General features: G+C 38.5%; 1 protein-coding gene across 4 annotated transcripts in view; it reads left to right on the top strand.

Annotated features, from left to right (window-relative positions):
• The window catches only part of SPTLC3 (serine palmitoyltransferase long chain base subunit 3), a 173,485-nt gene that overhangs the window by 39,558 nt on the left and 110,349 nt on the right, over window positions 1-23,578 (top strand). For all 4 annotated transcript variants that reach the window (XM_028828183.2, XM_028828181.2, XM_077951199.1 and 1 more), the window contains one exon: window positions 726-911. In XM_028828183.2, the coding sequence (XP_028684016.1) occupies window positions 726-911 (186 nt within the window). The remainder of the gene's footprint in view (window positions 1-725; window positions 912-23,578) is intronic.

Genomic DNA, 23,578 nt, shown 5'->3' with positions numbered 1-23,578 from the left:
TTGGATTTCCACAGTTGTTCAAAGTTTGTCGTTCACCTGGTTTTTCACACAAAAATTACAGAAAGAAAACAGAATTTGATGAAGGAACGCACACTAGATTTACTTGTTTCCCTTAAGTCCTCTCATCCACCCTTCTTTTATCAGAAATGACTTTTTTAAAAGATCAGGACAGTTGTCCTATAGAAAGCTCTACATTCTGGATTATCTGGTTGTTTTCACATAAGGTCATTTACCACGTTCCTTTAGGCTAGTGTTTCTTGTAAAATGGAAGTTAAACATAAGAGCTTGACTAAGTTCAGGTTAAATATTTCATAGGTTTGCTGTGTATTGAATATTACACATAACGGGCGTGTAGAGTGGCTGCTTGTTCCAACACTTGTGATATAATTTGATCACCTGGTTAAGGTAACGACCCCAAGTTTGTGATTAGGAAGTAAGCTATGGGGTCATACTTTAGCAACTTGCAAATACGTTCTTCCTCATTAACTCTTCACACAGTGATTTGAGTTTCTGTTGAGAACTTTTGCTTGAATCAATTATGTTACTACGGCTTGTAAAACAAAGTTTGAATTTTTGATTTCCCTCTTCAATGATCAGTTTCTAATTTTTTTACAATCTTAAATATGGCCTTTGGAATTTAAAGGGTTGAAAGTTGACAGTTTTAAGTATCATAGTATATTTGTAACAGGAGAATGCTAACCTTGGATTTTCTTTTGTGTTTTCAGCAAAATGGGAGGACACATTTTTACGATAAGCTCATTGTTGAATCCTTTGAAGAAGCACCCCTTCATGTTATGGTTTTCACTTACATGGGGTATGGAATTGGAACCCTGTTTGGCTATCTCAGAGACTTTATGAGAAACTGGGGAATAGAAAAATGCAATGCAGCCGTGGAACGAAAAGAACAAAGAGTACGTATGCACACCTCCCTGGATCTTTGTCAATGCCTACTACTCTCTAAAGTGTTCTCAGAAGTGGTGATACAGGTGCAGATCCTAGAAAGCATGAGGTGCTCAGGAACTATTCAGTGTAAATTTCATTCATCTCCACTTCCTAAACCCCATTCCCCATGGGTTTATGAACCTGTTTTTACAAACATCTCATGAGCAACTACTATTTGCCAGATACTGAACTAAGGCTTTTCCCATACCTTATAATATTTAATTTCTGTAACAACCCCATGAGATAGATATTAAAATATAATTTTGAAAATAAAAACATCAAAATATAAGAGCAAGTGCTCCTGGGTGGGACTGTACTTTGGTCTTCTAGTTGTAAGTTGGGTATTACTTATGCTCTATCCTGAAAAGGAAAGTGCATTTGAGTGAACTGGCACATTTTTATTTCATCTAAATCTGATTTCTCACCTTTAACACTATTAATATTTTGAACCAATTCTTTGGGCATTGTAAGAATTTTAACAGCATCTGAAAACTATAGCATTAAACCACCAAAGCTAAGGACCCTCATGGAGTCCATTGCACCCTCCACTACCTCTACTGGAACAGGCACTGGTATCCAATGCTGAGAGATCCATAGACGGTTCACATCACAGGACTCTGTGGAGACAAACCCCAGTACCAGTCTCGAGCCAGGTAGACTCGGTGGGTGGCTAGACCCAGAAGAGAGACAACAATCACTGCAGTTTGGGTCACATGAAGCCACATCCATAGGAAAAGGGGGAGAGTAATACATCAAGGGAACACCCTGTGGGACAAAAGAATCTGAACAACAGTCTTCAGCCCTAGACCGTCCCTCTGACAGAGCCTACCCAAATGAGAAGGAACCAGAAAACCAACCTTGGTAGTATGACAAAACAAGGCTCTTCAGCACCCCCCAAATATCACACTAGTTCACCAAAAATGGATCCAAATCAAGAAGAAATCCCTGATTTACCTGAAAAAGAATTCAGGAGGTTATTAAGCTAATCAGGGAGAGGCCAGAGAAAGGCAAAGCCCAATGCAAGAAAATGCAAACAAAAAGATACAAGAAGTGAAGGGAGAAATATTCAAGGAAATAGATGACTTAAAGTAAAAACAATAAAAATTCAAGAAAACTTTGGACACACTTTTAGAAATGCAAAATGCTCTGGAAAGTCTCAGCAATAGAATTGAACTAGTAGAAGAAAGAAATTAGAGCTTAAAGACAAGGTCTTTGAATTAACCCAATTCAACAAAGACAAAGAAAAATGAATAGGAAAATATGAACAAAACCTCCAAGAAGTCTGGGATTATGTTAAACAACCAAACCTAAGAATAATCAGTGATCCTGAGGAAGAAGAGAATTCTAAAAGCTTGGAAATCAAATTTGGGAGAATAATTGAGGAAAACTTCCCTGGCCTTGCTAGAAACCTAGACATGCAATTACGAGAAGCACAAAGATCACCCAGGAAATTCATCACAAAAAGATCTTCACCTAGGTACATTGTCATCAGGTTATCCAAAGGAAGCCATTTTAAGAGCTGTGAGACAGAAGCACCAGGTAATTTATAAAGGAAAACCTATCAGATTAACAGCAGATTTCTCAGCAGAAACTGTACAAGCTAAGAAGGAATTAGGGCCCTATCTTCAGCCTCCTCAAACAAAACAATTATCAGCCAAGAATTATGTGTACAGCAAAACTAAGCATCATATATGAAGGAAAGATACAGTCATCCTCAGACAAACAAATGCTGAGAGAATTCATACCAAGCCACCACTACAAGAACTGATAAAAGGAGCTCTAAATATTGAAACAAATCCTGGAAAACAGAGCTTCTTTAAAGCATAAATCACACAGGACTCATTAAAACACACACACACACACACACACACACACACAAGTTAAAAAGCAAAACCAAAAAAGAAAAAAACCCAAAGTACACAGACAACAATGAGCATGATGAATGTAATGATACCTCACATTTCAATACTAACATTGAATGTAAATTGCCTAAATGATCCACTTAAAAGATACAGAACCACAGAATGGGTAAGAACTCACTAACCAACTATCTGCTGCCTTCAGAAGACTCACTTAACACATAAGGATTCACATAAACTTAAAGTAAAGGGGTGGAAAAAGGCATTTCATGTAAATGGACACCAAAAAGAGAGCAGGGGTAGTTATTCTAGTATCAGACAACTTTAAGCAACCGTGGTTAAAAGAAACAAAGAGGAACATCACGTAATGGTAAAAGGCCTCGTCCAACAGGAAAATATCATAGTCCTAAACATATATGCACCTAACACTGGAGATCCTAAATTTATTTATTTATTTATTTTGAGACGGGGTCTCACTCTGTCACCCAGACTGGAGCGCAGTGGCATGATCTCGACTCACTGCAAGCTCCGCCTCCCAGGTTCACACCATTCTCCTGCCTCAGCCTCCCAAGTAGCTGGGACTACAGGCACCTGCCAACATGCCCAGCTAATTTTTTTTTTTTTTTTGTATTTTTAGTAGAGACGGGGTTTCATCATGTTAGCCAGGATGCTCTTGATCTCCTGACCTCATGATCTGCCCACCTCAGCCTCCCAAAGTGCTGGGATTACCGGTGTGAGCCACTGTGCCCAGCCTGGAGATCCTAAATTTATAAAGCAATTACTAACAGACCTGAGAAATGAGATAGCCAGCAACACAATAATAGTGGGGGACTCCAATACTGCACTGACAGCACTAGACAGATCATCAAGACAGGAAGTCAACAAAGATACAGTGGATTTAAACTATACCTTGGCACAAATGGATTTAACAGACATATACAGAACATTCCATCCAACAACCACAGAATACACATTCTATTCAACAGTACATGGAACTTTCTCCAAGATAGACCATATGATAGGCCACAAAATGAGATTCAATAAATTTAAGAAAATTGAAATAATATCAAGCACTCTCTCAGGCCACAGTGGAATAAAACTGGAAATCAACTCCAAAAGGAAGTTTCAAAACCATGCAAATACATGGAAATTAAATAACTTGCTCCTGAATGAGCACTGGGTCAAAAACAAAATCAACATGGAAATTAAAAAATTATTTGAAGTGAATGACAATAATGACACAACTTATCAAAACCCAAGGCAGTGCTAAGAGAAAGTTCATAGCCCTAAACTCCTACATCAAAAAGTCTGAAAGAGCACAAATAGACACTCTAAGGCCACACCTCAAGGAACCAGAGAAACTTGAACAAACCAAATGCAAACCCAGCAGAAGAAAGGAAATAACCAGTGTGGCTGGCAAGATGGGCTGCAGCTCCCAGAAAGATCAATGCAGAAGGAACGTGATTTCTGCATTTCCAACTGAGGTACCTGGCTCATCTCACTGGGACTGGTTAGACACTTGGTGCAGCCCACAGAGGGCAAGTCGAAGCAGGGTGTAACATTGCCTCATCTAGGAAGTGCAAGGGGTTGGGGAACTCCCTCGCCTAGCCAAGGGAAGCGGTGGGGGACTGTGTCACAAGGAACAGTGCATTCTGGTCCAGATACTACTTCCCCCAGTCTTCGCAACCCAAAGACCAGGAGATCCCCTCAGGTGCCTACACCACCAGGGCCCTGGGTTTCAAGCACAAAATTGGGCAGCCATTTAGGCAGACAGCAAGCTAGCTGCAGGATTTTTTTTTTTCACACCCCAGTGGCACCTGGAACACTAGCAAGACAGAACCGTTCACTCCCCTGGGAAGAGCGTTAAAGCCAGGGAACCAAATGATCTAGTTCAGCGGATCCCACTGCCACCGAACCCAGCAAGCTAAGATCTACTGGCTTGAAAGTCTTGCTGCCAGCACAGCAGTCTGAAGTCGACCTGGGACACTTGAGCTTAGTGGCAGGAGGGGCTTCCACCATTATTGAGGCTTGAGTGGGCCGTTTTCCCCTTACAGTGTAAACAAAGCCTCAGGCGGGGTGAGGGGGGGGGGGGGGGGAGAGTTTGAATTGGGCGGAGCCCACGGCAGCTACTCAAAGCCGCTGTAGCCAGACTGCCATTCTAGATTCCTCCTCTGTGGGCAGTATATATTGCTCGGGTGATATATGCACCAAAATCTCACAAGTCACCACTAAAGAACTTACTCATGTAACCAAATACCACCCCAGTCAGGGGTTTACAGATAAAACTCCCATCTCCCTGGGACAGAGCACCTGGGGGGAAGGGGCAGCTGTGGGTGCAGCTTCAGCAGACTTAAACGTTCCTGCCTCCTGGCCCTGAAGAGAGCAGCAGATCTCCCAGCACAGCGCTCCAGCTCTGCTAAAGGACAGACTGGCTCCTCAAGTGGATCCCTGACCCCCATGCCTCCTGACTGGGAAACACCTCCAGGCAATGAGCTTGATGAATGTAATGATACCTCACATTTCAATACTAACACTGGCAAACAGGGTCTGGAGTGGACCTCCAGCAAACTCCAGCAGACCTTCAGCAGAGGGGCCTGACTGTTAGAAGGAAAACTAACAACCAGAAAGGGATAGCATCAACATCAACAAAAAGAACATCCACACAAAACCCCCATTCGCAGGCCACCAACATCAAAGACCAAAGGTCGATAAATCCATGAAGATGAGGAAAAACCAGCGCAAAAAAGGCTGAAAACCAGAATGCCTCTTCTCCTCCAAAGGATCACAACTCCTCGCCAGTAAGAGAACAAAAGTGGACGGAGAATGAATTTGATGAATTGACAGAAGTAGGCTTCAGAAGGTGGGTAATAACAAACTCCTCGGAGCTAAACGAGCATGTTCTAACCCAATGCAAGGAAGCTAAGAACCTTGAAAAAAGGTTAGACAAATTGCTAACTAGAATAACCAGTTTAGAGAAGAACATAAATGACCTGATGGAGCCGAAGAACACAGAACAAAAACTTCGTGAAGCATACACAAGTATCAATAGCTGAACTGATCAAGCGGAAGAAAGGATATCAGAGATTGAAGATCAATGTAATGAAATAAAGCGTGAAAACAAGATTAGAGAAAAAAGAATAAAAAGGAGTGAACAAAGTCTCCAAGAAATATGGGACTACATAAAAAGACCAAACCTATGTTTGATCGATATACCTGAAAGTGACAGAGAGAATGGAACCAAGCTGGAAAACACTCTTCAGGATATTATCCAGGAGAACATCCCCAACCTAGCAAGACAGGCCAACGTTCAAATTCAGGAAATACAGAGAACACCACAAAGATACTCTTCGAGAAGAGCAACCCCAAGACACATAATCATCAGATTCACCAAGGTTGAAATGAAGAAAAAAACGTTGAGGGCAGCCAGAGAGAAAGGTCAGGTTACCCACAAAGGGAAGCCCATCACACTAACAGCAGATGTCTCTGCAAAAACCCTACAAGCCAGAAGAGAGTGGGGGCCAATATTCTTCTTAAAGAAAGAATTTTCAACCCAGAATTTCATATCCAACCAAACTAAGCTTCATAAGAAAAGGAGAAATAAAATCCTTTACAGCAAGCACATGCTGATAGATTTTGTCACCACTAAGCCTGTCTTTATTAAAAGAGCTCCTGAGGGAAGCACTAAATATGGAAAGGAAAAGCTGGTACCAGCCACTGGAATAACATAACAAATTGTAATGACTATGGACACTATGAAGAAACTGCATCAAGTAATGGGCAAAATAACCAGCTAGCATCATAATAACAGGATCAAATTCACACATAACAATATAAACCTTAAATGTAAACCAGCTAAATATCCCAATTAAGAGACAAAGACTGGCAAATTGGATAAAGAGTCAAGACCCATCGGTGTGCTGTATTCAGGAGACCCATCTCACGTGCAAAGACACACATAGGCTCAAAATAAAGGGATGGAGGAATATTTACCAAGCAAATGGAAAGCAAAAAAAGCAGAGGTTGCAATCCTAGTCTCTGATAAAACAGACTTTAAACTGACAAAGATCAAAACAGACAAAGAAGGGCATTACATAATGGTAAAAGGATCAGTGCAACAAGAAGAGCTAACTATCCTAAATATACATGCACCCAATACAGGAGCACCCAGATTAAAGCATAAACCAAGTTCTTTGAGACCTACAAAAAGACTTAGATTCCCACACAATAATAGCGAGAGACTTTAACACCCACTGTCAATATTAGACAGACCAATGAGACAGAAAATTAACAAGGATATTCAGGACTTGAACTCAGCTCTGGGCCAAGTGGACCTAATAGATATCTACAGAACTCTCCACCCCAAATCGACAGAATATACATTCTTCTCAGCACCACATCACACTTATTCTTAAATTGACCACATAATTGGAAGTAAAACAAATATGGTGCAGTGTATCACTGCTCAGGTGATGTATGCACTAAAATCTCACAAATCACCACTAAAGAACTTACGTAACCAAATACCACCTTTACCCCAATAACTTACAGAAAAATAACAAAAATAATAATAAAATTAAATAGAAATTTAAAAGAATGATTTATGCAAAACTATTTGACTTTGGAAAAACATTTGTTCCATCTTAGAGGAGCAAATTTCAGAAATATTTTTTAGCATCTTCTATAAAATACCTCAATTCCTAGTCACTTAAGGTTTGTCAATATTCAAGTCTCTGTATACAAAATCCATATAATGCAAAGATTTGGTATACAGAGAATAATTTTGCATTATATCTGGGCAGCACGGTATAATCTCAAGTAGCTTCCTTACCATCCTCGGGCTAAAAATAGCTGAATGGGCTCAGAGCAGTGGAGAGACTGGATTTTGGTATTAGAGGGATCCAGGTTTGAATTCTGGTTTTGTGCTGTTCTGCGTGTGTGTGATTTTACTAATTAATAATGACGTTGGATCACTGTTAGGTTTATTGATCTTGCGTGTTTTCACTTCTGAGAAATATTTTTCATAACTTTTACTTGTCTTTTCTTATTGGTTTGTAAGAGTTCTTTATATACTTTTGATGCAATCATTGGTCAATTGTGTGTACTGCAACCTATAAATATGCCAGTTTGTATCTTGTATTTTCCCTTTGTAACATTTTTTTAATGAACAAAAGTTTATTTAAAAAAAAGAATTTTAACAGCATCTGTGACTGTTAAATAATTTTTAAAAGAATTTTTAATTCTTTTAAAAGAATTTTAACAGCATCCACTGATTAGATTAACCACTGTCGCTCACATAAATACCTGTGACAACTCAAATACCTCAAGACATTGCCAAATGTCTCAAAGAGCACAAAATCCCCCACAGTGTAGAATCACTGATATAGGTACTTTAGATAGTTAGCCTGTAAAAGTCTACATGATCTCTTTTTTGCACAATACTGGAGGACAGCCTAGAAAATATTCAGACATCTGCAAAGATCCTGCATTGCATTTTCCAAATCAGTCCAAAGGATTTATGATGTTATGAATCTCTTTTTTCTAAAAATTAGTTTAGAATAATACATGGGCATGGATCATTCCATGAGATGGAGACTTGAAAATATCTAAACAAAGAACATTGGTGAGATACAAACTTCAAGGAATTGAGAAAATCCTATAATTTAGCAACTAGTACCCATGGTAAGAGAAGCATTTATTACGGGACACATTCATGAACAAACTATGTGGAATTATTTGGAACTATATTAAGTCAAATGTATCATCTTCAGACAAAAATCAGACCCAGTTTTATTATTATAATCCCTCCAACCATTAGCAAGCATTTGAGCATGTGCTCTATACCAGATAATAGATGCTAATATTCATAGATGACAAGACAGTTTCTGCCATTAGAGATTTTGAAGTCTGGTGGGCAAACAGACTTACAAGGAAATAATATCCTAAAAGATGACGAAGGAGAAGATTGTGATATGGGTCACAGGGATTGTGACTCCCTTAGGGATTCAAGAAACATTGATGCTGGGGCTTGAATGGTGAGCAGGAGTTTGCCAAGTTGGCAAGGGTGCAAAGGAGAACATTCTCAAAAGAAGGCACCGCTTGTGCCAAGGCATGCATTAATTCATTAATCAACTCGGATTATTTTTGAGCATATATTTTGTGCCAGGCACTGTGCTATGATCTGGAGATATAAGAATAACCAAAGCAGACACAGTTCCTGCCTTCAGAAAGCTAATCATAAAACAGCAGTAGAATTTGCTAAAAGACAAAGCAGAGGTAAGTACAGGGCACCATGGGAGCAAAGAAAAATGTCTAACCTGATTTGGTGTTTAATGAAAACCTCTGGGTGAAAGAGAAAGCTAAATTGGGATCTAGACGCTGATGAGTAAACAGTAAGGCAAAGGGTGAATCAAGAGGGAAAAGGAGTCTCTAAGAAGAGAGAATATGGAGCCAGATGGTCCAGAGGTTAGAGAAAGCATTGTGCATTCAAGGAACCACGGAATTCCAACGACCTAGTGTGAATGAGAGTGGGAGTATGTGGGGAGAAAGATTGCTGAGAGGCAAGCAGGGGCCAGACTATAATGGGTTTTTTTATAAGCCATGGACATGTATTATAAGAACAATGGGAAAGCATTGAAGGACTTCAGGCATAGGAATGCATATTTGTAGACAGAAAGATAATTCTCTCTACCCTATGAGAAATGGATTGCAGAAAGACAACTGAGAGATCAAAAAGAAATTAAGGGGCTGATGCAGATATACAGGTTTAAAAAAATCTAGGTGAGATGGTTGGCCTGGGACCAAGGTAGTGACAATAGGGGTGGTGACAAGAGAAAAGGCCAGGAGATGTTTAAGAGGTGGAGTTAGAGATGGTTGATTTGACCTAGGGAAATAGAGAGAAGGACAACTCAAAGACCACATCCAGGTTTATGACAGGTAGCAGAAGGTGGTGTCATTCACTGAAATGGATAATAGAGAAGCAAGATCCAGTTGGAGGGAGAAAGTGGTCAACTCAGTTTTTGACAAGTTGAGTTTGAAGAACTGGCAGCTAAACTTAAAGGTCTGGACCTCTGGAAAAAGTCTCAGTGGGATATTGTAACATCTTCAGTTTATCTTCAGCATGTCAACAGGAATCAAAGCCAGGGAAGTAGACAATATCTTCCAGGGTAAGTTCATAGAGAAAAAAGAGAAAGGATGAAAAGAAAGTGAAGAATTTCAGAGAATTTAATAGATTTCAGAGACAGAGTCCCAATTCAAGACGAAAAGCAAAGGGACAAGAAAAAAAAGTTAACAGTAGTTTAGAAAAGAGATTATTTGTGCTTGAACTAAGAAAGAGGCAGATGGAAGGAAAAGGAAATTAATCACAGAGAATATTTAGGAGGTATCAACAAGTCTTGGTGGCTGAATGTACAGAAGATAAAATAGAAGGAGGAAAACAGGGGAATCTCAAATTCTAGTTTGGGCAGATACGTGGATAGCAACATCACATCCACCACAACGAAATGGTTCTGTTGGTAAAATGATGGCCACAGACAGGTTTGAGGACATAAAGGTTCTTGAGTTATAAAGGATAAAGAAACAGTTAAACCAAGCGGGAGACAACTCATATGCTTCCAGAGATGCAGGTTTCCCTGGTCCTAGCAGAGCTGATAATGTAAGTGGGAAAATGGGATTTGAAGGGGAATTCTCCTTGGGCATTCTCACTGTGATCTCCATGGCCCCTCCCCCCACCAGCTGCACTGTTGTAGAGGCGCTTGTCACCAATCTGCCTGCTCCCCAGGTACAAGTAACTAATGCATAATAAATCAGTACCTTTCAGAGCACTGAGACAAAGGCTGAATCAAATGTAAATTTCTCAGGTGTGGCATTTCTTGGAAGGCTTAGGCTTCAGACCTGCAATCTATTTTCTAACCTTTCAATGTATTTGCTCTATTAAACCAGCAGGTCTAATCTTCTTGTCTTTTCTAAAGGAATTTCTTACATTTTATCAGGAAAAAAAAAATACCCATGAAGAGTTGTTTCCTAGGAAGCCTACTCTGAGATGGTGGCCTGAATGCAGGAAGGTTATTAGGGTGTGCTCCTGGGATCAGCACCTGTGAGGCAGAGAAGGAAATGGCATGGCTCAGGAGAGAGGGGAGTTGGAAAGGAAAGAGGGGATGGAGTGAATCAAGATGATGCAGACCCAGCAAAGGCCTCAACAAATCCCACAAGGAGTTCTGGAGATGGGAGGGCCTTTCAAGAGTCATCTGAGTTGAGGGAAGGGGGCTAGATCTTTTGACTCCTTCATTGATAGAAGCTGCCACCAGGGATCTTGGTGGAGGAAGATCCCTTCAGACCCACGCAATCTTCATAGAGTTGTAAGCATCCAATGCTCCTAGCAACTAGGGGAATGGCTGCATCAGTTCTGAACGATGGGCTATGTACATCAAATGGCAGCCTGCACTGCAACACTTGCCCTGTTGCTACAAGAACTGCTCGAACCGCCCCACAGGAGAAAGGCATTGCATTGAGTAAATTAATAATTTACCTTTCTTTACAAAATAAATGGTTTCCATCCTATCTGATCTCTGTGAGGTCCAGAGCAATAGTCAATAGACTCATGTTGGTAAACGTGCCTTTCACATGGCATACCTTTTATTATTTGTTCCATTTGTGCCCCTTTAGAGACTTCTAGCATTTCAGAGTGACAGGTTCTAATTAACTGCAGTCACTATCTTTCTGATGGGACTTGATTTCCCAACCCTATCTATAGACTGACCCTTTAAATTTATTTTTATTTTATTTTTTTTTTTTGAGACGGAGTCTCACTCTGTCACCCAGGCAGAGTGATGCAATCTCAGCTCACTGCAAACCTCCACCTCCTGGGCTCAAGTGATCCTCCCACCTCAGCTTCCCAAGTGACTGGGACCGTAGGCACGTGCCACCACACCTGGCTAATTTTTTTGTATTTTTGGTAAAGATAGGGTTTTGCCATGTTGCCTATGCTGGTCTCAAACTCCTGACCTCAAGTGATCCATCCACTTTGGCCTCCCAAAGTGCCACTGCACCCAGTCCATCCTTTAATTTTCTTCTTTTTCTTTTTCTTTTTTTTTGTTTTTTTTTTTTTGTTTTTTTTTTTTTTGAGACAGAGTCTCACTCTGTCAAACAGGATAGAGTACAGTGGTGCAATCTCGGCTCATTGCAACCTCCACCTCCCAGGTTCAAGTGATTCTCCTGCCTCAGCCTTTCGAGTAGCTGGGACTACAGGCATGCAACACCATGCCTGGCTAATTTTTGTATTTTTAGTACAGACAGGGTTTCACTATGTTGGCCAGACTGGTCTTGAACTCGTGACCCTATGATCCGCCTGCCTCAGCCTCCCAAAGTGCTGGGATTACAGGCATGAGCCACAGTACCTGGCCCCCTTTAATCTTTTAATACCATCCCCAGTCCCATATGTCTGATAGTATCTTTGCTTTCTGTAAATAAGCTGTCTGATGCACATTTTTAATTATCTTGCTCAAATCATGGAACATCCTATTTCCAGTGACATTTCATTCTTTTCAGCAGAAATGAGCATTATTCTATTCTAAAAGTTGGTCACTGGGAGTGCAGAATACACTGCCCCACATGACAAGCCAGCCATGAGGAAAATGACACCAGAAGAGAGAATGCATTCATGAAGTGATAGTGGAAAATAACAATTATGATTTTTTAAAAGATCATGAATGAATGTTCTTATATTCACCTTTACTCATTTACTCTTCTTCCCTTTTCTTAATCAAATATAAGAATTTATTAATCCATTTTCACCATTTTCTTTCTCTTATGATGACTTGTCTCATACAGCCTTCCATTCAAGTTAACGTGTTGCCCAAACTTATCTCTATTTAATTTCTCCATCTTTTTATTTCTAGCTCAAATATTCTGAAATTGGCTCCCAAACATAAAGGTTCTGATCATCCTCTTTATCTGAATCACTTGAGTATTAACTGAGAAGAATAGAAAAATTAAAATCTCCTTCCAAGACAGCACTAAAAAGCTCGAGTTAGACTGCACTAACAATCAGTAGATCCTAACAAAAAGGACAAGATGCAGAGTTTAAATATTTTGCTTAAATTTGACTCTTCAGTTTTGGGCCAAGAATATCTCTTTGTTTTAATAAAAGACAACTTTAGAGTTGAACCACAAATTCTCAAAAGTCCCTAATTTATTTTTTCAATGATATAACAGTCCAACTTTGCAAAATCCAGAAGAGAATGTCAGCAAATATAATCAATTAATGTCAAGCATCATCAGAGGCTTAGAAAATACTTCAAGTGCAGCCAACTGTACAGGTCCGCATTTCTCAAGTTGTTATGGTCCCAATATCAAACAAGTTCTGCAAAACCCAATAACATGGCACCAGTTATAATTCTGTGTTCACATAAAATCCAGATAGTTCCTAGGACCTAATACAAACTCTGTGTTCACATTAAATCCAGATAGTTCCTAGTACCAATACAAGTAAATCACAGACATTTCTGGCCCATATTCAGAGATTTTTACTCCCGCCTAAAACAAAGCAGGTTCAGCAAGCTGTAGCTCTAGAAAATTTTAGGACAAATACCTAAATGTTTGGATAAATTATAATTTGTTATTTTGCATCCTGATACAATAACAGGATTAGCCCAGAGAAACTTTCTTCTGAAGGGTGAGGTCCATTAAGGTCACTGGGTATGAGATATGGTCTTGTCCAAAACAGACAGCCCGGCACTGGTCTTCCTGTATGGACCTGCTTGGATCCAAACTCAAAGCTTCATTGGGGTATCTCTAGGAACATAATAGATTAATAAGTATGCAACTTATGGGATCGAAATATTAGACCAGTGTTTTGCAGACTTAGCTACCCATTGGAATCACTGAGAACCTTTAAAAGATACAAATACCTAGGCTTTACTCACAAATACCCTGATTTAATTGGTTTGTGATGCAACCTGACTAGTGGGAGGTGGGGCAGAGCGAAGGGCTGGTCAAACTAACTTCCCAAGTGATTCTCATCCACATATAAAATTGCAAATCCGTGTTTCAGAGCACTGCTTCTCAAACCATGCCCACAAATTATCTGGGGAAATCATGTTAAAATGCAGATTCTTCTTCAATAGTTTTGGGTGGGGCCAAGATTCTGTAGCTATAAACAAGTTCCCAGGTGAAGCCAATGCTGCTAGTCTGAGACGACATGTTGATCCTTCTGTAACCAAGTCCCAATTCATTCTGCTCATCACATGACAGCCAATAAGTTGAGACATGGAGTTGGAGCAAGGAAGGTGACCTTATTTCGAAGACCCAGCAAACCAAGAAGATGGTAAACTAATGTCCCAAAGAACCAACCGTCAAAACAAATTTCAGTCTCTATGTTAAGGGCAGAGGGAAGACAAAGGGGCTGTGATCAAGAGGTGACCAAAGACCATAGACGTCTGGGCACCAGCAAGGGTCGGTCTGTGGAGGTTGAGAACTTTTTGGTCTTGGCCAGGTCACAACCCTTCTATAAATCTTTAACAAAACATAGTTGTTTACATATCTCCCCTTTAATCCCAGAGTTAATTTCAAAAAACTACATGATCGCTGTTTTTATGTTTTATTTCAGTGCTCTATAATTATCCTAGCCTATGCATAGGAATGGGTAAAGGCTCCTTAAACAAAAATGGAATTTGTTGTTAGTTCTTTCGCTGTTTCACGGTTACGTCGCTAGTATCACCTGAGAGCTTGCTAGAACTCTCAGACCCAGTCCAGCATCTTTAGTTTATCGTGATCCTCAGGTGATACAGATACACATTAAAGTTTGAGAAGCGCTGCTATTCTAAAGATTCTCAACCTGAAATTTGGCTACCACCTGCATTCAGATGCAGGCAGCGCCATCACTTGAAACCTCCAGGTGTCTATCCCCTTTCACATGCACAGCTCTCCTACTATCCCTTACAGGAAAGATGGTCTCAGCCCATCTGTACTTTATTGTGGTAGGATTTGGCAGTTAACTGTTACAGATCAACAGCTGATAATACCAGATCAATGCTTTACAACCTTGGCTGCACATTGGAATGAGCTGTTCTGCCCCACGCATTCGTCATTACTAGCTTTTTCTCTCCAGTACTGCCTCCAATGTCTCTTTTACCACCCCCACCCCCACCCCCAACTCCACCCCTGGAGCCTGCAATCCCTTGATTTTAAGATCTTTTCATTCTCCTTTTCTCTCTCAGGTTCTCTTTTCCTTTCTTCTATCCATCTTAAATGCCATGGGCTTTGAAACGGCCTCATCTTGATACCCACCCCCCATGGTGACTGGTCACCCTTCAAATTCAGGGCCACTAGCCTCAACATAGCTCTTGGTACTGCCTGCCAATCACACTGTTACTTAGGACCTCTATCATTGACTGTTCTAAATGGCAACTTTGTACTTTCCCCTTTCCCCTCAAACCTGCAACACTTCTTGTACCTCCTTTCAACTAATAATCTTGCTTCAATCAACTACAGAAAAAAAAAAGTAAGGTTTTAAAGAATTAAAGTGAGTTTTATTTAGCAGTCTTCCTGAGGACTATAGACTGAAGCCTAGAGCCTCAGAGTAGCCCTTTAGAGAGGTTCTATCAGACTGCTCCAATGCAGCATTTCAGTTCACAGTTTATATACAGGTAGTAAAGATTCAGTATATGCAAAATCGCATCTAAGTTTGGGTGCAAGAGTATATCTGATTATAGTTTACAGAAGCATAGCCACTAATCCCATCAGACATTATCTTATGTGTAGGAAAAGGCAAGAACTGAAGTTAATTATTTATTTATTTATGTATTTATTTTTCTGGCGGATTGTCCCACTTAATTTATTTTTTAAATTTATATTTTTTTTATTTGTATGAATTTAAGGGGGGAGAGTGCAGGTTTGTTATGTAGATATATTGTGTAGTGGTGAAGTATGGGTTTTTTGTATAACCATCACCTGAATAATGTGCATTGTATCCATTAAGTAATTTCTGATTCCTTGACCTCCTCCCACCCTCCCACCCTTCCAACTCTCTGGTGTCTCTTATTTTACTCTCTACATCCATGTGTATACATTATTTAGCTCCCACTCAGAAGTGAGAACATGTAGTATTTGACTTTCTGTGTCTGAATTGTTTCACTTAAGATAATGGCCTACAATTGCATCCCTGTTGCTGCAAAAAGCATGATTTCATTCTTTTTTATGGCTGAATAGTATTCCATTGTGTGTGTGTGTGTGTGTGTGTATACACACACCACATTTTCTTTATCCAATCATCTGTTGATGGACTGTTCGGTTGATTTCATATCTTTGCTGTTGTCAATAGTGCTACAATAAATACATATCTTTCTGATATAATAATTCCTTTTCCTTTGAGTAAATACCCAATAGTGGGATTGCTGGATCAAATGGTAATTCTATTTTTAGTTCTTTGAGAAATCTCCATACTGTTTTCCATAGAAGTTGTACTAATTTACATTCCCACCAACAGTGTATAAGCATCCTTCTTTCTCCACAATCTTGCCAACATCTGTTATTGTTTTGGCTTTTTAATAATAGACATTCTGAAGTAATTTATCTTTTGAGGAATACAGTGACTCGGGGAAGAGATGTGGGGGGCCATACACTCTATCTTGTTTTGTCTTCGAAGCATCTTTCTAGAAAGCTGCACATCATCACAGAGTCAGGGGCCTTGTGAAATTATGCAGGCAAGCAGAAATGAGGAAAAAGCAGCTTCCAACATTTGTTACTTTGTCTCACACTTCTTATTTCATTGAGAAAATAGAAAAAGGTCAGCACATCCACCTGCTGTCTCCACCACCTACCTGCTACTGTGCTCATATACTTGGCCTTCCACCTGTCACTGTGGGGCAGGTGTCTGGGTTCCTATCGAGGCCACCTGTGCACTAGCTAACAGTCATCAGCAGTCATTCAGCCTTGACACATCCAAAACTGTGGGTTGAGTTTCCCCTCCAAACCTGTGCTTTTCACAATCTCCCGGTAAGTAAATGACAACTCCACCAGTCCAGGTGCTCTGGACAAAACCTCCAAGTCAAAGAGCTTTGACTCAGCTCTTTCCTTTGCACCCAAAGTCAATTCTGTAGGCCAGTACTGTCAGTTCTATGTTCCAAATACACTGGATTTGTTATCACACTACTTCTTACCACCCCTGCTGCTACAAGCTTTGTTCAAACCACCATCTCCTCTTACCTTAGATGTACCCTGCTTCTACCCTTAAACCCAATAGTCTCTTCTCAACTAACAAGCATTGTGTAATGTGTAATTTAAACATTAATTGTGTAAAATTAATGTTTACACAACTAAACATTAATTGTGATGTTTAAATCCTAAGTCAGGTCACAGCACATGTCTGGCGAGAACCCTTTAATATCTTCCCGTCTCCCTCCAAGTCAAGTTGCTAGAGGCTCTGCAGAACATAGCCTCTCTTATGTCTCTAACTTCATCCCTTCTCTTCCTCTTCACTCCCAAGCACTGCTTCAGACACTAGGACCTCCTTGCTCTTCCTCAGGCACTACCCACATGTGCCTGCCTCAGGTAATTTCCACTTACATAGCCCTCTGCCTGGAATGGCCCTCCCTCGGGTACCCACATCGCTCACTCTTTGACTCAGCGATCACCAGGAAACCAATAGCTTTAACTGCAGCCAGAATCACTGGCCAGCACAATACCCCATCTGCCCCACCAGGCTTGGATCTAAATATCTTCTGGCTAAAAAGCAAGAAGGGGAGAAAGTTGTCCACAATTGTATCTGGCAGAGCATGTGCCATAGGCTAAGAAAGCAACCCCAAAATACCAAAGGCCAAGAAATATTTTGCTAAATAAAATCACTGGTAGAATCAGATCATAGTCTCACACAGTGAATACTCAAGATAGACCAACATCTATTTGTAGAGATATAGATATAGATATGTATAAGATGTATATTTTTATTTGCATAATGTAGAAACATATATATTTACACACTCACATCACTTGCACAAAGCCAGTCTGGGAATGAGTGGGTTAAGACAAGCCCTAATGGAAAGTCACTTCTTAAACTTCTGTTTTCTTCTTTTTCCTTTTTATTATGGAAATAATGCACAAAAGCAAGCATTATTTTATCTTTGTGCACGCATTTTTCCTGTCTCTTCTGTGCACTCAATTACACTTACGTTCATGTGTACTTACTCTGTCCTTTATGGGATCACATCATACATCTTGTTGTGTGACTTGTTTTTTTTCCCTAACTCTGTCTCTGAAGATATTTATATGCCAATACAGAACTACTTCATTCCTTTTAATAGCTGCATGATATTCCATAATATTCCATGTTACTCCATATGTGGGTACACCATAATATACTTATTACCATTTTTATTTTCACAAATAACTTGTCCATGATCAGTATGTGCATTTATTCTAGGATAATTCCTAGAAGTGGCTTTCTGAGTCCAAGGCATGCACATTTTAACTTCTGAGACATACTGCCAATTTGCCTTTCAAAAATGCTTGCCTAGACCAACTCCAGTGAACAGTATCCAACAATGCATGCTTCCTTGCCAGCACTTGGTAGGTTGATTATTATCAATATTTAAAAGTGTTTTGCTAATCTGATGGCTGAACATTATTTATTTTTGTCTTAATTTGCATTTTCCTGATTAATATCATAACTGCACTTCTTTAAATATACTTTTTAGTTATTTACACAACTATTCTCAGACTGGCTGTTCCTATCTTTTGCTCATAATTGTATTAAACTTTTTGAAAATTGATTTAGAGGAACTCTTTCTATGTGCTCTTATATCAATAATTTTTCCATTAAATATATTTTAAATATTTCTCCAGTTCTGTTTCTTGGCTCTTAACTTTATTTGCCTTCTATTTAGCCGCAAATACATGTTTCAGTCATATATAGGAAATATTTATGTTTTCATTGTTGTTATTCGTTTTGAAGTTAGTTTTCTTTTCTCTCTCTTTGGGGAGGGGTGTTAGTCATGTTCATAAAATTTTCCTATAGTTTCATTCAGAACTTTTGTGATTTGGGCTGTTTATTTTAAACATCTAGTGTATAAATCTATTCATCCATCTAGTTTATTTCTATGTGCTGTGTGAGGTAAAGGACTATTTTTTATTTTTTTATTTATTTATTTTTTTTTTTGAGACAGAGTGTCACTGTCTCCCAGGCTGGAGGACAGTGGTGTGGTGTCAGCTCACTACAAACTTTCGCCTCCCAGGTTCAAATGATTCTAGTGCCTCAGTCACCAGAGTAGCTGGGATTACAGGCACCCACCACCACACTCACTTAATTTTTGTATGTTTAGTAGAGATGGTGTTTCTCCATGTTGACCTGGCTGGTTTTGAACTCCTGGCCTCGAGTGATCCGCCCCCCTCGGACTCCCAAAATGCTGGGATTACAGGCATGAGCCACTGCACCTGACCAATTTTTTAAAAGATATTTCTAATAATTTCCCCAATATCATTAATTAAATAGTTCTTTTCTTTTCTTTCTTTTTTTTTTTTTTTTTTTTTTTTTGGATGGAATCTTGCTCTTTTGCCCAGGCTGGAGTGCAGTGGCACGATCTTGGCTCACTGCAACCTCTGCCTTCTGGGTTCAAGCGATTCTCCTGCCTCAGCCGTCCGAGTAGTTGGGATTACAGGCGTGAGCCACCACACCTGCCCAATTTTTTAAAAGATATTTCTAATAATTTCCCCAATATCATTAATTAAATAGTTCTCTTTTTTTTCTTTCTCCTTTTCTTTTTTTCTTTCTTTCTTTTTTTTTTTTTTTTTTTAGACGAAGTCTTGCTCTGTCGCCCAGGCTGGAGTGCAGGGGCGCGATCTTGGCTCCTGGGTTGGAACAATTCTCCTGCCTCAATCCCCCAAGTAGCTGCAATTACAGGCATGCGCAACCGCGCACGGCTAATTTTTCTATTTTAGTACAGAGGAGGTTTCACCATCTTGGTCAGGCTAGTCTCAGACTCCTGACCTCAAGAGATCCGCCTGCCTCAGTCTCTCAAAAGTGCTGGGAGTACAGACCAGGCGTGAGCCACAGAGCACCATTAAATAGTTCATTTATAACTCACTTATATGAAATGTTGACTTATTTTTCTATTATTTGGGTACCTCTACAAGTTTTTAGATAATTCTTTAAGATTTTCTTTCTGTATATACTTTAGAATTAGCTTGTGAGGTATAGAATTTGGAAAAAACTGGCCATTTTCATTAAATCTACAGGTTATCTTTGGAAAATTTGATGTCTTCATAGCAGTCTTCCTGTTCAGAAATCTGTCTCTTCATTTCTTTCTGTATTTCTTATGTTCTTTAGTAACATTTTATAATTTTCTTTATAAAAGTCTTACCATTTTCTCTTATTGAGCACAATTTTTTAATCATGACATCATTTGAATATTATCTTTTTCCCATACCATCTCCCAGTTAGCTATTGATAACATATAGCAAAGCAATTGTTATTTTTATATTCTAACCTCAAATGCTACCACTTTAATAAATTCCCTCCTTCACAGTTTCCCAGATAGTTACATTGGAATTTTTGGAATTTTTCATGGGTGACATGAAAAACTGTACATATAATATCTTTGAGATTTATTATTATAATAAACTTATTAATTGTCATATTTAACTCCTGTAAACTTACTTTTTTCTCTACTGAATTTTTTAAAAATAAATGTATGTTAATGCCTTTCACTGTGATTGTAAATTTGGTAGGGTTTTTTTTTTTTTTTTCCTAAAGTATTTCTGTGTAACTATCAGAAACATAAAAGTCCTTGGCTCTAATAGTTCTTGGTGGATGTTTTCCTTTTATTATGCTTTTTACCTTATATTCTAGTTTACCTTCTATTAATATTTATGTACCTTTTTTCTCTTCAATAGGCATCTCTCTTTTATCTTCAGCATTTCCAGAAAATGTATGTCTCTTATAAGCAACAAATAGATTGAAATACAAAAAAGTTGTATTTTAATAATATATTCTATTAACACTTATTTAAACCATATGAAATTACTGTTTTGATAGGTTAAAAATAGTCAAACATTGGCAATTCCATATGGTTCAACCTATTATAATACTGTAATTACATGTTTAAACTGATTCCTGCCATATTTATGTTTTACATTCATATCTTCTTTTATTTTTATTTTTTATTTCAAATATTTCTCCTTTTATACTTAGTACAGTTGTTTTTCTTTTAACATATATGGATTTTTTACTTCTTTTTTAAAAAAATTCAAGCTTTTTTAAAATTATAAATATTCAGTGTACAATATGGTGCTTTGATATACATATACATTTTGAAATAATTATAACTATCAAGCTAATAACATATCCATCATTTCACACAGTTAGTTTTTTTCTTCCTTCCTTTTTTTGGTGAGAACATTTAGGATCTACTTTCCTAATAATTTCAAGTATACAATATATTATTAACTATAGTCACCATGCTGTACATTAGGTCTCCAGAACTTATTCATGCTACATAATTGAAACTTTGTACCCTTTGACCAGTATCCCCCCCACCCTATTTTCACCATGCCCCCAGGCCTGGCAACCACCATTCTACTCTCTGCTCCTATGATTTCAATGTTTTTAGATTTCACACATAAGTGAGAGCATATGGTATTTGTCTTTCTTATTTCCCTTAGTATAAACTCCTCCAGGTGCATCCATGTTGTTGCAAATGTCCTTCTCTTTTAAGCCTGAATAGTATTCCATTGTGTATATATACCATATTTCTTTATCCATTCATCTATGATGGACACTTGGGTTGTTTACATATCTTGTCTATTGTGAGTAATGCTGCAATAAACACAGGAGTGCAAATATCGCTTGGAGATAGTGATGTCATTTATTTTGGATATACACCAAGAAGTGAGATTGCTAGATCATATGGTAGTTCTATTTTTAAATTTTTTTGGAACCTCCATATTGTTTTTCATAATGGCTTCATCAATTTACCTTCCCACCATCAGTGAACAAGAGTTCTCTTTTCTCCACATCCTTGCCAACACTTGTTATCTGTTGTCTTTTTAATAACATCCATTCTCACAGGTATGAGGTGATTTCTCATTGTAGTTTTCATTTGAATTTCCCTGATGATTTGTGATGCTAACATTTTTTTATATATGCCTGTTGGTCATTTGTATGTCTTTTTTGAGAAATATCTGTTTGGGTCTCTTGCCCATTTTTTAATCAAGTTTTTGTTTGTTTGTTTGTTTGTTTTGCTACTGAGTTGTTTGGATTCCTTATATATTCTGGGTAATAACACCTTACCAGACGTATGGTTTGCAAATATTTTCTCCCATTCTGTAGGTTGCCTCTTCACTCTGTTTATGATTTCCTTTGTTGTGCAGAAGCTTTTTAGTTTGATGCAATTCCATTTTTTGGTTTTTTGTTTTGTTTTGTTTTGTTTTTGTTGCCTGTGTTTTGAGATCATAGCAAAAACTTCACTGCCCAGATCAATGTCAAGATTTTTCCCTAAGTTTCTCTCTAATCGTGTTACAGTTTCAGGTCTTACATTTAAGTATTTAATCCATTTTGAGTGCATTTTTGTATATAGTATGAGAAAAGAATCCAATTTCATTATTCTGCATATGTATATCCAATTTTTCCAACACCGTGTATTGAAATGACTCTCCCCAGTGTGTGTTTTTGGTGCCTTTGTCGAAGATCCATTACTGTAGATGCATGAATTTATTCCTGGTATCTCTATTCTGTTCCATTGGCTTAAGTGTCTGTTTCTATGTCAGTACCATGCTGTTTTGATTACTGTAGCTTTGTAGTATATTTCAAAATTAGGTAGTACACTCTCAATTATTACAGAAAATGCCTGTGGTGGGTGTTAACCTTATGACTCCTTGCATATACTGAAAAATATGTGTATTTGTTTTTATTTGGTTGCTGACTTGGAAGAGTACAGAATTTTAAGTTCAAGTTTTAAGCAATCTGATTTTTATTCTCTTTTATGAAGTGTGAAACTTTATTTGCTTTAATAAGTACCTAATGAACTCTTTATATCTTAAAATTCAAATCTTTCCTCATCTCTAGAAATTTCTCCCTTCTCTTCCTTCTTATACTTTGCTTTCTTTCCCTCCTCCTTCTCTTCCTTTCCTCCTTAATTTCCTTCTTTCAATCTTGCCATGTCTATTAGAGAGATGTTTGTTCTTCTGAATCTGCCCTATATATATCTCTTGACTTTCCCTTTATATTTTCTTTTCTTTGTTCTTTTCACTCTCTTATGAAAAAAATAATCAATATAATATTCTAGCTTATTAATTTGCCATTTTGTTTTGGTCATTATTTTTTGAACTGTTTATCCTTTAAATGGGCACGATGTTCTCCTATGTTTATATAAAAATGTCACTTCTACATATATATATATTTTTTTCATGTTCACCTATTTGAGTGACTGTAGAAGTGGAACAGGATGAGTTTCCAGGGCCAATAGATTGTCTTCTTGTTATGTGGGCTCTCCATTTCTCTACAATGGGGCATTGCTCTTCCCTCTACTTCTTGTTGCCCACCACAGAGCTTTGTCCTGTGGCGAATATTTTCGCTTCTTATTTATTAGCCCAATAGGAAGAAGATGAAGGGATGTATCCTCACCTTGAATGTCAGCTTGTTATAGTTCTGCACTCTCAACTTGAAGCTGCCTTTATTAGCTTACATCCATGCCAGTCTTCTCCGCAAATATTTGGACCCATGGTTTCCTGTGGTTTAATTTCCCCAGTGATCAAATCTTACTTATGTCTGTCTTTGTGATTCTTCTGCATTT

The sequence above is a fragment of the Macaca mulatta genome, chromosome 10 (genome assembly GCF_049350105.2).
Source record: "Macaca mulatta isolate MMU2019108-1 chromosome 10, T2T-MMU8v2.0, whole genome shotgun sequence".
NCBI classification, from domain to species: Eukaryota; Metazoa; Chordata; class Mammalia; order Primates; family Cercopithecidae; genus Macaca; species Macaca mulatta.
The sequence above is the reverse complement of the archived record's forward strand: the minus strand, read 5'-3'. Positions and strand labels throughout refer to the sequence as shown.